We start from the raw sequence: 14,650 nt of genomic DNA, 5'->3' as shown, positions 1-14,650 counted from the left end.
GTGTATGTCAGCTATAATCATTTACAGTGTCTATAGCAATTGGTTGTAACATTCCAGGATAGGAATAAAAAACAGGTTCAGAACATGAATTTGAAACCTTGAAGTGTTGTGGCTCCGTGTGGAGTTGCAGGATCTGAAGAAGAAGTCAGGTCGGGCCAGGTCCCTTGTCAGGATGAGTGGTACTTGTAACATTACCAGCAGTTGCTGTGACTGTAATTTCCAGGACTGCTTTGTCTCTATGTCAGTTTGTCACACCAGCCCAGTGCTGTGTGGGAGCAGCCCTCACTTGGAGCTGAATTAGAGTGCCCGTGGTGGTGAGCACCACGACCGAGTTCAGAGTGTGCCTGTCCTTCCCTGCAGACAGCCTGCTCCACAGCCATCTTCAGTGGTTGAAGGGAATGCCTTGGAGTGGCTATCCTAGAACAGAGGCTGAACAAGATTCAGAGAATAAAGTGGGTATTTATTGAAGGCCTTCAATAGCTACACCCTGGGCAATCAGAAGCCTCCCAGAGGCTGCACCCAAGGTGGACAATGGGCACCAGTTTTTCAGACAATTAAAAGTTTGGTCCATTCATATATCAGGGGTTAATCCTCCAATTACAGCTTCAGGTAATGAAGTGATTTACCCCAGTTTGCTCCCTCCCATTCACTTTTGTTTATAATTTTGGGGCTGTAGGGTGTCCTTGGGTTCCAGGCCCAGAGGGATTCTTTTGCCTGACCACAGTGTGAAGACAGTAGCTAACACTCTGTATGGAGTTTGGAGTTATGCACTAATGCAGTACAGGATCCAAAAAACATAAAGATTAAAATCCTGAGGCATCCAAGGTGTTTGCTGTCCTTGTGACTGTTTGCTGCCCTGCCCAGGTGATAATCAAGCAGGAGCCCGGGGAGGTGCCGCAGCAGGCGGCGGTGCCGGCGGCGGGCGCGGCGCAGCCCTCGGTGCAGCAGTACGTCACTGTCAAGGGCAGCCACATGCTGGCCCTGTCCCCGCAGAAACCCGTCGTGAGCAGCGGCGAGGGGACGGTGCAGTCCAAGGTAAGGGACACCTGGGCTTCTCTGGGGTGCTGGGAGCTGTCTCGTGCTGTTACTGCAGCCCTTGGTGCTTCTCCCAGGGGAGCAGGGTCGCTCCTGCCTCGCTCCCAGCTGGCAGCACCATGGGTCGCTGGGTTCCTGTGTGCAGAGTGGCCTGCTTCCATGTAGTGGAAGCATTTTATTGTACATTTTATTTATTTACTGTTGCATTTTATTGCGTATAGGGACATTGCCCACTTCTGTCCAGGCTGTTGAAGCAGTGGGGTGCATGCAGGTGTTTTTGTTCTGTCAACACAGGACACTGGCTGCCATCAGCAGGTCTTGCTGAAACTCATCCAGGTCTTTCCATAAGAGAAGGTGACTTCTTTACCATGAGTGCAGGCCTGCAACATTACAGAACAGCGCAAATAGGGAGTGAGGTAGAGGCTAGGATTAGGTGAAAACAGTCCTACTTGAGTGGCAACTCAAACATTTTACTGTAGGAGTGGTGCCAATGCAGTCTTGCTTTGACAGGAGTGACATAGCTTCTGAGAAGGCACAGTGCAGTGACAAGATGACAGATGTGTCAGAAATTGTCTCCATTCTTGTCTCTTTCCATTGTGGACAGAGCCAAATGATGTGCCAGGCACTAGAGATTACATACAGAACTTCCACGTTTGCATAAGTAAATACTTTTTTTGCATTTGCAACATTTCCTTGTTCTTTTTGCTGCCTTTCTTGCCATTTGAGCAGTTATGCAAAAACTCACGTTCCACTGCAATGATCATTAACACATAAAGTTGAAGCACTTTGTGGGTTCTGCTTTGAGGCCATAGTTTTCCCAGGGAGTCTGTTCCCGTGGACGTGTTGAAACTGAATTTCTACATCTCTTTAATTCACCAAGGCAAGCTTTATCTTCAGCTGGAATTAAGCCACTGCTTATAAATGAGGAAAAAAAGGAATTGCCCTGTGATTTGAATGAACTTAATCTTTTGTGGGTACTCTGAGATCTGACTGGGTTTAACAGTTTGGGATTGGCCTCTTGCCGATTTAATTTTGTTCCTGCATGAAGAGCTTCTGTTCATGACCAGGCACGTCATGAAATGTCTGGAGATGGAGGTGGTGTAGCAGCCAGGATTCCCAGGATGCTGTGGCCAGCAGGGCCCCCTCCCTTCCCGTGCCATCCCTGTTTGTTGCAGGTTGTTGGCGTTCCCGTTGGTTCTGCGCTGCAGTCGACGGTGAAACAAGCGGTGGCAATAAGCGGTGGCCAGATCCTTGTGGCAAAGTCCAGCTCCTCGGTGGCAAAGGCTGTTGGCTCCAAGCAGGTTGTGACTCAAGGTGTAGCCAAAGCCATCGTGAGTGGAGGTGGAGGGACAATTGTGGCTCAGCCCGTGCAGACTATAACCAAGGCACAAGTTTCTTCCACAGGGGCTCTGAAAAGTACATCTCAAGGCTCAGGTAGAGTGATTTTATACCCTGTTAATAGCTAGTGGTGGGTCTATAATGATGTATTCAACTGCAAAATAACTGTGTGTGATTGAAAAATTTGGAAGTGAGTAGAGAGCTCTCTGGAAAATTCAGGCTGAGATTAATAACAAAGAAAATGTTAATTCATTATCTATAAGGGGGAAGAGGGAGCACAAGTGCTTTAAAACATGCAGTGTTCTGGGACTGGAGACCAGATGGATATTCTGGGGAAGGTGCAGGAGACCTTGTAGACTTTCATGGAGCCAGGTCTCACATTTTGGCCTGGCATTATGGTCCTTTCCCCTTGAATGCAGCCAGCCAGAGAGTGTCCCTGTTTCATCCCCACATCTTCCCCAGTGCTTACATGTGCAGGAGTATGGGCAGAAGCCCCCTGTGTGGTACCTGGGGCTGCAGGAAGACTGCAGACCCCATGGCTGTGCTGCTTTGGCCTGCAGCCACAAGTGGGACTGCACACAGAGAGATTTTTTTCCAGACCTATTAAAAAATGTGTCTGTGCATTGCTGGTGGAGTTAATCTGCAGTTAGAGCAGCTAAGTAGGGATTACTGAGGGCTGGCTGCATGTCACTGAGTACTTCCATCCTGTGCAGATTTCAGTGCATACTACTTTCTGCAAGCAGCTGGTTTATTCCTTTTTATTCTCTCTTTCTAGTGATGGCTACACTGCAGTTACCAGCCACCAACCTGGCAAACTTGGCAAACTTACCACCAGGCACCAAGCTGTACCTCACCACCAACAGCAAGAACCCTTCTGGGAAAGGAAAACTGCTGCTGATACCCCAAGGAGCCATACTGCGAGCCACAAATAATGCTAGTTAGTCTTGCAGGGAAATCTAATGAGTTAAATAATGTAATCACTGCATAATTAATATGTTTGGCATTTTTGCTAGAAAGCATCCTGGTGCTGTGGAAATCAGTAGTGGGATAGGATTTCTTTGTTCACAACAACCCATATCTGGTGCTTTTTAAGGCTGAGATCTCACAAGTGGCTTTTGTTCTCAGTGAAACTGCTTTTCATGCTGTGCTCTCAGTGCAGAAATGGTTTTTTGGTTAATAGGCCTGTGAATGGAACTCCCAGTGTAATACCTGCGGCTGGGGCAGTCCAACTTTGATGAACTCATTGGCAGCAAGGAAGATCAGATACTTGTGATGTTTATGACAGCCATGAATATTTTTTTGACCCTTGTTTCTTAATGAGAGACTGCAAAAAATCGCTGTTCAGGCTGTTCCTTCTGGAGACAGAGCAATATCAAAGTAGCACTGCAAATTACCACTGCTTGGTATCCATGATCTGTTATTATGTTAACAAAACTGCACTGACAGCCAGTGAAATTAAAATTAAGAAGACAGTGAGATTCAGAGTGTTTCCACTCTGCAGCAGAGCTTTTGCTGCAGATCCATGACCTGCAAAAGAGTGATGAAAAGATTGTTCTTTTGTTGGACGGCATTTTCATTTCATAGAAAGTTCAGAACAGCCTGAAATGAGCTTTGCTTCTCCACCAGCCGTTCTTATCTCCCCAATAGCTCCTCTTGTTCATGGCATTAGCTGAGCTGTAAGATAGCACAGCAGCATAGGTGAACTCTTTTTTTACTGAATAATAACATTACTTGACTTCAAAACACATGGCACCAAATGTCTGGCAAAGCCTTTTCAAGTACTTGTATATATAGGGATGCATTAGCAGCTGGCACTGTCTGGTTACCAAATAGTTAAGTTTTCTCCTCTGGTTACAGGTCTTCAGTCTGGTTCTTCTACGAATAGTGGAGGAGGAGGAGGAGGTGGAACCCAAAGTACAAGCAGTAACTTGTCACAGCACCTGACCTATACATCCTACATCCTGAAGCAGACACCCCAGGTCAGTGGCACATGGCAGTGGAAGGACACTGGCATTTCAGGCAGGGCTGTTAGGTGCCTGTCCTGTGGTTCTGTACAATGTGAAACGTTCTGGGACTCTGGTATCTGGGTCTTATTTGACTTTTCTCCTGCTCTGCTTCCATTAGAAGGTATTCTGCAGCAAAAAGGCTGTATCCAGCTCTTAGTGCAGGAGTATCCAGTGTAGTTAGCAGTGCTTTGTTTCAGAAGATGAAATGTTGTGGTTACATCACAGCCACAAGCTTTTATCTGTTATTGACACTCCTAGATTTCTGTTAACTGTGTTTTAAAGTGCTGACCTCCATGATTTCTTTTTTGAGCAGGGCACCTTTCTGGTTGGCCAGCCTTCACCCCAGGGCTCTGGGAAGCAGCTGACTCCAGCATCAGTTGTTCAGGGCAGTGTAGGAGTTGGAGCATCTTCCACACAAGGACAAGCCCTAAAAGTGATAACTGGGCAGAAAACAGCTCTGTTTACACAGGTAATGTGCAGCTGATATGTTTCTCTCTTACTAGTTTTGTCAGATAAAGTACAGGAACCACAGCCACACATTATTGAGAGAATTTCCTTTTCTAGTTGGTTTGACATGGGGTTTTATACAGTTGTGGTGCTGGCTGTACTACAGTGAGGAAAGCACACAAAGGCTTACTTCCATCAGACTACAGATTTCCAGTTTTCTCTCCTCAGAGGGAGTCACCTTGCAATCTGTGTAAGCTTGGGGTTGCTGCCTTGTAAACGGGATCTGGGATTCTTAGTGAAATGGAATTGGAAAAGTGAATAGAGTCAGGTGCAAAAAGGTAGTTAAATACTTGAACTTTAGAAATGGGTCACCTGCTAAAGCTCTTAAAAATCTTTGGGTTTGGTACCTCTCAGAGATCCTTCTTTTAAAAAGTACCAAGTAGTCTGAAATTCAAATGCCCTAAGAGTACTTGCAATTGATTATCCAAAATTCAAGATCGGTAGATTGGAGGACATATATTTACAAAGTCAAAGCTTCCAAAGTTGATTTCTGAGGTGATAATTTTGTTCCAGCAATTATTGCCAGAATTTGATTTTTGTCAAAAGTATTTTGAAAATATTTTCTGATAATATAAAAAACATTTCTCTTGTTTGTTTTGTTATTGTAATTCTATTTTGATTTGTGTTTTTAAAATAATTTAAAACCCTAACTAATATGTTTTCCTTATGCTGCATTCTTTCTCAAAGGCTACATCCACTGGACAGACATCACTGGTGAAAATATCAGATGGGTCTATAAAATCAGTGCCTGCCTCATCCCAGCTCTCCAAACCTGGCACCACTGTGCTGAGAGTGTCAGGGGGTGTCATCACCACGGCTGCTGCTCCTGCCATGGCCCTCCCCACCAACGGCGTGGCCCAGGTGAGACACAGCACTCCAGTGTTCTCTAATGCAGTGCTTGCACTCCTGCCACCACAGTCCCAGGAAAGGACTTGTGCTGCTTTTCTCCCCTGAGGTGTTCTCAGCTCACTGGTGGGACTGCTGTTCTTGCACCAAGCAGCTCCAAGCAGCCCGTGGGTGCTGCTGAGGGCACAGGCCCTGCCCAGTGCTGGCCCTGGCCTGAGCCTGGCACTGCCCTCCACCCAGGGCAGCTGTGGCACTGCAGCCTGGCAAGGAGCTGCTCTGGCACGGTGGGAGGCAGCACACAGAATGTTTGCATTCCTAAAGTGAAAGCCTTTGTGTGTGTGCAGCCATGGATCCAATTGATGCAGGCTGTCCACTGGAGTGGAGCTGCAGTTTATGGAGAGGGGAGGGGGCAGCAAAATGACGAGTGTGGAATTCACTCTGAGCCTGTTTCTTTCTATGAGCCCCTAATCTGTGCCTCCCACATGCCTGTGGAGAGTTGATGCCATGCTGCCACAGCCTCCATTCTGTATGTGCCATCATTGTGTGTGTGCTTTTGGATATGAGCTCAAGAATCTCTTGCTTCCTAACAATAATTGATAATTAAAAATTTGGGTTTGCTACTTATATTACTTATATTACCTTGTGCTTATTTTTGAATCACCTGTGACATGGAAAGGGATTTGTTATCCCTCTCTGCCTCTTATGCAGCAAACAGATAATGCAGCTTCCAGTTCATCATCTTCTGGAACTCCTGCAGCAAAGACACCTGGACAGCAGCACCAAATCTGTGTAAGCCAGAGCCAGGCTACTTCATCAGTAGTGAATAAGACTGCGACTTCCAGTGTTGTAAGTGTTGCTTCCTTGATGACTACAGCAACACCTGTGGCAGGAAAAGCTACAGTATCAGGTATTAAACTCCCTTCACACCTTTCCCAGAGAAACTTAGAATCCAGGTGTGAGTTCTGTACCTGTCTTCACTGTAAATGAAAGAATTCAGTCACCTATGTCTGTGACTGTGTGAAAGTCATGCTTTCTAAAACATCTCACTGACATAACTTTTGGCTTAGCTGAGGAAATTTCTAATAATTTGGCATCCTTTTGGCATTGACTGTATCTGTTACAGATAACAGCACAAGTTGCCCTTTGGTATTGGAGAGGGATTTTAGTTTTCAAGCCAGGTTTTCACTAGAAGATGCATTTTGCCTGTCAGGAGCAGAGTGTGTCACTATTATGATACCAGCAGTACTACAGACTTGATTAGTTCTTGAAAGTGAAACTCCACTGTACACAGAGAATGAGCAGAATTTGTCTCTGAGGCTTTGCATCTGCTCTGTTGGGATTGAAAAGGAGAGAGATGTTGATTAGAGGGAACTGGAGCCTTTGAAGTCAGAATTCATTAAGTACAGTGAACTAGGCTGGATCTGGATCATTCAAGTTAATGTAATAAAAATGGGCTGCCCTTATGTGGAGGGGAATTCTCCTTATTTAGTTTTATTGTATTTCCATCATCTTTCATGTCAGGGAGGGCAAATACAACAGGTCTGAGAGTTATGAGCTAAAACTGGAAATTTTTGTTTAGGTTAATTTACCTGCTGACATGTTCTGTTCACTTGAGGTGGTTTTTTGTGAAGTGAAAGCAGAGTAAAAATACAGAAAAGAGAAAATAAGTGACACTGAGCTCATCTGACAGTGTCTTTTTGAAGCAGCTCTTCTTGTTTCCTCTCTACTCAGACTTAAACTTCTCTTTTCTCACGGGCATATTTTACCCAGAGCTTGAAAATAAGCAGCACAGACTGCTAAGATTGACAGAATCCTGCAGGAAGCAAGTCAGTATTTTGCTCTTTGCAGGGAAAGTAGCCAGGTGGGTTTTTTTGAGGAAATCAGCCATTATTATGGCTTAGGCATTAGTAGAGCTTTCAGATTAAAACTCCCATTTACATGTGAGAATGCTGTCTAGACTGTGTTTTGAGTTTTTATTTTTTATAATCCAAGGCATTGACTTCATGGTGGAAAACTTTCTTCAAGAATCTCAGAAGAAACAGTGGCTATAAAACAGTTATTTCGATGTAATAACAAAACAAAACTCAGAACTGTTAGAATTCTGAACATTTGTGCTTTTAAAGGCAACTTTTTGAAAAGGATTTCAAACTCCCCCTTGATTTCTATCAAGCAATGTCTCCCACCCACCAGGCTGATAGGGTTCGATGAAAAGGTCCCTTTTTAACAGCCTTGCTGTTGGGTCCCTTGCTGTCCTACCCTGCCACATCAGTGTGTCCCACACAAAAGAATGGGCAGCACTAGGTGAGCCTTATTGCCTGGAGGTGAAAGCCCAACTGACCAGTGCTGGGCATCCTTAAAAACCAAGAAAAACCAAGACATCTTCACCAGAACTTGCATGTTTGTTCTTGGAAGGCAGCTGTGTTTCACTACTACTATTAATAATAGTGTCAAAACAAATCATAGTTATAAAATTGTTGTGGTAAAACTAAGAAGTTTTTTGTTGTCAATGTTTTAAAATAGAAGCCTGCTAAATTTCCACAATCTGAAGAAAAGTTAGCTACAGATTGAATGTAATTACATGGAAAATAGCCAGTTTACCTGTAGAAAGGAGGGACATAGGCCCAAACCACAGTGTTAGAGTGCTGTTGTGATGTCTTGGGGTATTATCACAAGGAGATGACATCTTGTGGAGGAGAGAGCTGGCAGACAGGTGATGGGCACTCCTCACCTGTGGGACTGTGGCACAGCTTGGAGTCGTGCTGATTTCTCCTGAAGTTACTGAGTGCTGCCATTGATAATGCTGTTCATGTCTGAATGTTCTGCTTGTTCTTTTGACCTCGACTAAAATCGGGGATTTAGTTCAGTGTCCAGTTTAATGTACTTCCAGCCTAATTAGCCATCCTTATGGGAGTGTTCAGTGCACGCTGCAGAGAGACTCACAACACTCAGTTCAAGTGTGTCCTTTGTCACACCTGCTGCACAGCAGCCTTGTCTTGTCCCACAGTTGAAACAGGTTGATTGTGCCCAGCTGACTGCAGTGGACGCTGCTAAGCTGAACTGCAGAAGGATGAGTGGCACTGGGATACCTCCCTGAGAGCAGCTGTGTGAGTACAACAGAGCTGTAGTTCACTGGCTTACCACAGCCTTGAGCACAAGGTCTGGTCCTGACAAGAGTGTTATACTCTGCTGAGCCTGCTGCAGTTGAAAGGTTTCTTACATCAGCTTTTGCTTAAGATTCCTTAGGTAATGAGGAGATTTGCTTTACAACTTGTGGAGTGCTGTGCAGCATGTAAGAGTATGCACTCTGTGGTGCAGCACTACAGCGTTCAAGCCATCTCTTGTGTCAGTGGAAACTCGTCCTGACAGCTCATCCAGCTGTGGCTTGTTAAGAGGGTGGCAGTGCTAGGTTACATGCCATCCTGCTTCAAGCAGAAAGGGAGAGAAGTAGCTGGAGATAAACTAACTGCTGTGTTTTATTTAACATTTTGTCTTCCCTTCTTCTTGCAGGGTTGCTAAAAATCCACTCAAATCAGTCTAGTCCACAGCAGGCTGTTCTGACAGTTCCCAGCCAGCTTAAACAGCTCGGTGTAAACACAGCTTCTGGAGGTGTTCAGACAATACTCATGCCTATGAACAAAGGTAAAGGGCAGAGGAGGATGACACATGGTGTTTGAAAATCTCCTTTGACACAGGGTAGCACTTGGTCACTGTTGGCATACATGGTCCATGGAAGTAGAGATAGAAGAAACTGTAGCAAGGAATAAATCCCTAAACTTTGTGCTGCAAAAGGAGTGTGTTGCTTCTGAAAATGTTAATTTGTTAAAGTGTACGAAATTTGATTTTTCTTCCTTCTTTGTTGCCCCCCTCCCTTTTTTTTCTGTTCATCTCCAGTGCTACAGTCACTTTCTACCAGCAAAGTTTCAGCAGTCACAGCAGCAAGTACAGTTGTCCCAAGTCCCTCCACGGCATCCATTGCCAAAGGTAAAAAGGGATTTCTTTGTAAGACAAGTAGTAAAAAAAAGCTGGTGCTTCTTTATGCAAGTGGCCTGACTATTAATGTAGACTCCATGACTGTGAGTTCCTTTATTTTCATTATTTAATAGAGTTTGAATCAAGTTAAAATGACACTTGGGAACTAGGAATTTAACAGTGATTTCCCCTCAACAAATCCCACAGTGTAGATGAGTATGGAGAAAAATGAGAATGTTCTAGAAAGCTACAAGGAATACCTTAAACACTCACTGTTTCAGTCTATATTTGCAGAATTTATTTGTTCAACAATATGTTGAACTTATTTGTTCAACATATTTGCAGTCCATATTTGTGTAGAGCACCAAGTATGCAGCCCCAGATCCTGCTATTCTCAGCCAGATGCACTGGAGGTTGCTTTCCAGCAGCACTACATGCAGCCAGCACATGCACACAATGGGGAAAGACATACAGTCCTTCCCAGAATAAAGCATGGGGCAGAGCTGACACACTTCAAGTCCAGTTCTGGCACAACTATCGTACCTCTCTCCATCCCAGCTGCCTGACCAGACTGCCTGGTTATTTGGGTTCAGCACATCTTTCACTGCTTCTGTCTCACCAGAGTTTGTCCTAGACGTGAGAAAGTTCACATGTCAGAATCAGTGATGTCTTCAAAGAAGTTGTCACTTTCATGTTAAAACTTGGTAACTTTCTATCCAGCTCTTTGTTTGCAGATTGACCAGGCAGTTCAGTTTCGATCAGGCAGCAAAACAGCAGCAATTGATTATGCAGGTTTCTGACAAGGATGAGATGTGAGCATGTGGGGATTTGTGGGGGGAACATGTTCTGGTAGGTCTTTTCAGCAAAATTGAAAGTCAAATTTGTTCATGCTTAGCAATGAGAATGCAAACAATAAATGAAGGGATGTTATGTAAGACCTTTAGTCTCACAAGACTGTCTGGTACTTTTATCAAGCTGGCTGTACTTTTTGTCTTAAAATGTGTTCTGTTTCTTTGAAGTTAAGATGGAGCCTGATTCAACAGGACAAAACTGCAGTTCTGTGGGTACCCAAGAAGGCCAAGCAGCAGTTAAAACAGAAGAGAGCTCTGAACTTGGGAATTACGTTATCAAGTAATTGTTCATTTCTCTATAAGGATTTCTGATCTTTGAAGTGCTGGGGGAATGGAGATGGTTCTAGGGATGGTGCAGTAGTGTTACTTTGACATAGAAAGACATAAAATCTGTCCCATACACTGCTGTATCTGTACTAATCCTGTTGGGTGGCATTTGTTTCAGACAGTGTTGCAGCGTTTTATTTGTGAATGGATTTGTATGCACAGTTCATGAAAGGGAAAAAATTCATTTGAAGATTTTCAGTTGGTTTGGGCTTTGTTAAAATTACACGCTGTAAAATCTCTTTATCATCCTCTGCTTGTAGAAGTCCTGTTGCCATTGCATGTCCTTAGCCAGGTCATACTGCCCAGTGAAAAGCAGCTCTGAAAAGGGGCACCTGAAATAAGTGGAACTGTCCACCTTCTAGAATCTCAAGTCTTGTTAAGCTCATATACTTGTGTAATTGCTTAGTATGAGGGCTGCTTTGCTTCAGAATTAGAATTAAATAATAATGAGTATCACAGGATGCTGTGAAACCTAGTGCCTTGTTTGTGATGCTTTTGCAAGTACTTGTTAGTGTTTTTTCACCAGAACTCAGACTACAGAACTTTTCTAGATGCTTCTTGCAGTGTGTATGTTGTCTCTTCTGCTCTTCATTCCTCCAACTTCCCTGTCTCTGTGTTTTGTAAAGTTTTGTTATCTCAGTATATCCTTGCAGACGCTCCCCTGATGGAGGGTGTGTGTAAGAGACAGAAATAAATCTTCAGTCACTACACACTGAAAATGATCTTAGTTATAATATAACTATTGGAAAATACAGTTCCTGCCAGTTTAATAGACTATGTCTGGTTAAGTCAAGTCCCATAAATACAAAGCTTCCCATGTTTCCTATGGGGACAGCCTGCACTGGTTACTCCTCAAAGTAATGTTGCAGCTTGTGAGATAATGCAGGGATTTTCTCCAAGCCTGTCTTCAGTTTCTTCAGCCTGACAAATGCAGCTTCAGATGTCGACACTTCAGCAAGAGGAAGGGTTGGTTGAAATGCCTTCTCTGGTTTGGGGTGCAACAGTTTTTCCTCACACTGCTATTTATAATGTCTTGGAGTTAAAGACTTCAAACCATGCAGTAATTTTGAAACCTTTTGCATCTGATTCATTGCTTCCAACAGCAATCTTCACTGTGATTCTTTTTATCCCTTGCAGCATAGAGTATTTGGAGAATGTCCAGCAGCTTTTAACAGCAATAGTGAAGAAGGTTCCATTAATTGCTGAAAAAAGTAAGCAGTAAATGAAAAGGCTTTGCTCTGTATTTTTAGTGTATCAACAGAATGCCTTGCATACTCTGTAGCCACAGAAGTTATTAAAGAGTGGAATGAAATGAAGCCCTTCTAGAGAGTTTACCCCAGGGGTTATTCTGAAGAGGCTTAGAATTACGTTCTTCCAGTAAAGTCAGATATGTTGTTAGCAGTTAAAATTTTTCATCTGTTTTTTTTTCATTAGAAATAGATTGTATTTCTTCACATAGTGGTTGCAAGTAGGTCTTCTTTTTCCTGGTTTGTCCTTAATGGATTTACTTTTTTCTTTTTTATTTTTTTAAATTTAGAACTAGGATTTCATCAAGCTGACAAATAGAGTAACGTAGCTCAACACTGAAATGTGTTTGTTATTGGGGTATTTACCGCCTTTTTTAAACATGAGGGGATAATTTGCACAGAAACATTTTTCTTTGTGTGGTACTTTATTATTTCATTCCTCTGCTCATGTATGAAACTGAAAATGTATCGGCTTTCCCTGATAACTAGTGCATTTTGAAGGAGTGGTCCTGGAGTCTGGGTAGAGCAGACCCTCTCAAGCACAGGAGAAGGGAGTGAGAGGCACAGGAAAGCTTTCATCACGTACAGCTCTCCTGCTTTTGCCAAGAAACCTTCTCACTGTTGTTTCATTTTCATGTTGTAATTTGTTTGGGAAAAAAAATCCAGTTTTCTAAAGGAAAAGACTGAGCAGTAAGTCAGACTTACAGGTCTGCATAATAGAGTTTTGGGGGGGGAAAGAGGCTTAAAACAGCACATAGCTACAGGTTCTGTGTGTATAGGAGAGAGGCTTATTTTGCGTTCAAAAACCAGTGTCAGTCTCTCTTGGAGAGAGCACAGCATTTGTAAGAGTTGGTTGCAGTCATTGAGCCTGTGAGCATGGAATGCATTTCTCTCTTCCTCTTTGATAAATAACATCAAACCCAGAATGCATCTTACTTCACTTACTGAAAATTTAATGGAGTTTTTGATTTTGTGTTTTTGTAGGTGAGGATGTAAGCTCTTTTTGTGCCAGTTCAGTGGAACAGTATTACAGCTGGAACATTGGGAAGAGGAGGGCAGCCGAGGTAATTCTCTCCTCCAGTGTTTCATAAGCAGTCACTAGGAACACAAGGATTTCTGAATTGTGAAACTTTCCTTGTTGTTTTCTGAATAAATCTATTCTTTTAAATGGCAGCATTCTTTACTGCAAGGTGCACTGACTTGTGTTCAGACAGTGATCAAGTTTATTGTTCACAGGCTTTCTCAAGCAGAAAGGATGCTGAAGGTCATTTTTCAGTTTATTTATAGTAAGATGGCTTTTGAAGCATTTTAAAACTATAATTTTTTTCAGATTGGTAGTACTTTATTCTCATCTCTGCTCTGTGGTATGTTGCAGTCAAGGGAACTTTCCCCAATATACTTTATCTATCTTGTTGTGGGATTGTGTCTGTATGCTGTAGGATGAGAATTGAGGGATCTGACATAAGCAGTACTAGTGCTGAAATAGATTGTCAGTTCACCAAAGATAAATATTTCAGTTAACCTGGACCTTTTGTATTGTAGTTTCCCTCTATTTCTTCATAGCTTTGCCATCTTGCTGGAGTTTTACAGGGAAGCTGTTAACACTGAAATAGATCTTCTGCTGTTGCCAGCTTAAACAGTCACCAAATTTTAACCAAAGTTTACCAAATTTTAAGAACATATTTCACTCTAATGGATTCTTGCACCATGACATCTTTGGTGTTACTTGAGAGATGAAACACTTCAAGACAAACATGACTAGGCTCCCTGTAAATGTGTGTCCCTTTTCTGGACTTTTTTTTTTTTTTTTTTTTTTTTTTGATGATAAAGCAAAGTTTAAATGACTTGTCAGAAGTCACTAACTCTGGAGAAAATCATGTTCCTTTTCTGTTTGCCTTTCAACCTTGATTACGGTTCTGGGCTGTAAGCTAGCCCTAAATGTTATAGCCAGTGTGATGGGTTTTCTCTTTGGTTGGTCACAGTGGCAACGAGCAATGACAGTGAGAAAGATCCTCCAAGAAATCATAGAGAAGCACCCCAGGTTTCACAGTATCATCCCCCTGAAAACAAAGCACGTGGTGCACTGGTGTCGGTGCCATGGCTACACTCCCCCTGACCCCGAGACCCTGCGCAACGAGGAGGACTCCATTGAGGACGTGCTGACACAGATAGACAGTGAGCCAGGTGAGTGTGGAGGCACAGGGAGCTGCTTTCTGCCAAAGACACTGTTCATTAAATGCCTTTGTACAGGCACATCTGGGAAGGGGATTCTTCCTTTCCTTGTTTTCACTTACTTCACTCCAGAATAACAAAACTTGGAGGTGGTAAAGGCAGGCCTACAAGTGGGGCTGTCCCTTGTCCATACCAGTCCTGATGTTTTTCTGAGGCTTCTCTTGGTTTTTATTGTGCTTTGGGGCCCTTGGAGGCTCAGTGTAGATGAATCTCATGAAAGATGATCCTTGTTCCACAGTGTAATCCTTTGTAAGTGGATACACAAAGTGGGCATGGGAGTAATGACATTTCT

General features: G+C 43.3%; 1 protein-coding gene across 8 annotated transcripts in view; it reads left to right on the top strand.

Moving 5' to 3' along the window:
• YEATS2 (YEATS domain containing 2) overlaps positions 1-14,650 on the top strand; it is a 48,087-nt gene that overhangs the window by 24,916 nt on the left and 8,521 nt on the right. For all 8 annotated transcript variants that reach the window (XM_021555794.2, XM_021555789.2, XM_021555792.2 and 5 more), the window contains 13 exons: positions 865-1,035; positions 2,211-2,469; positions 3,149-3,310; positions 4,231-4,352; positions 4,693-4,848; positions 5,574-5,747; positions 6,441-6,639; positions 9,240-9,371; positions 9,624-9,713; positions 10,721-10,832; positions 12,017-12,090; positions 13,111-13,190; positions 14,109-14,310. In XM_021555794.2, coding sequence (XP_021411469.2) covers positions 865-1,035; positions 2,211-2,469; positions 3,149-3,310; positions 4,231-4,352; positions 4,693-4,848; positions 5,574-5,747; positions 6,441-6,639; positions 9,240-9,371; positions 9,624-9,713; positions 10,721-10,832; positions 12,017-12,090; positions 13,111-13,190; positions 14,109-14,310 — 1,933 coding nt within the window. The remainder of the gene's footprint in view (positions 1-864; positions 1,036-2,210; positions 2,470-3,148; positions 3,311-4,230; positions 4,353-4,692; positions 4,849-5,573; positions 5,748-6,440; positions 6,640-9,239; positions 9,372-9,623; positions 9,714-10,720; positions 10,833-12,016; positions 12,091-13,110; positions 13,191-14,108; positions 14,311-14,650) is intronic.

The sequence above is a fragment of the Lonchura striata genome, chromosome 10 (genome assembly GCF_046129695.1).
Source record: "Lonchura striata isolate bLonStr1 chromosome 10, bLonStr1.mat, whole genome shotgun sequence".
In the NCBI taxonomy this organism is placed as follows: Eukaryota; Metazoa; Chordata; class Aves; order Passeriformes; family Estrildidae; genus Lonchura; species Lonchura striata.
The sequence above is the reverse complement of the archived record's forward strand: the minus strand, read 5'-3'. Positions and strand labels throughout refer to the sequence as shown.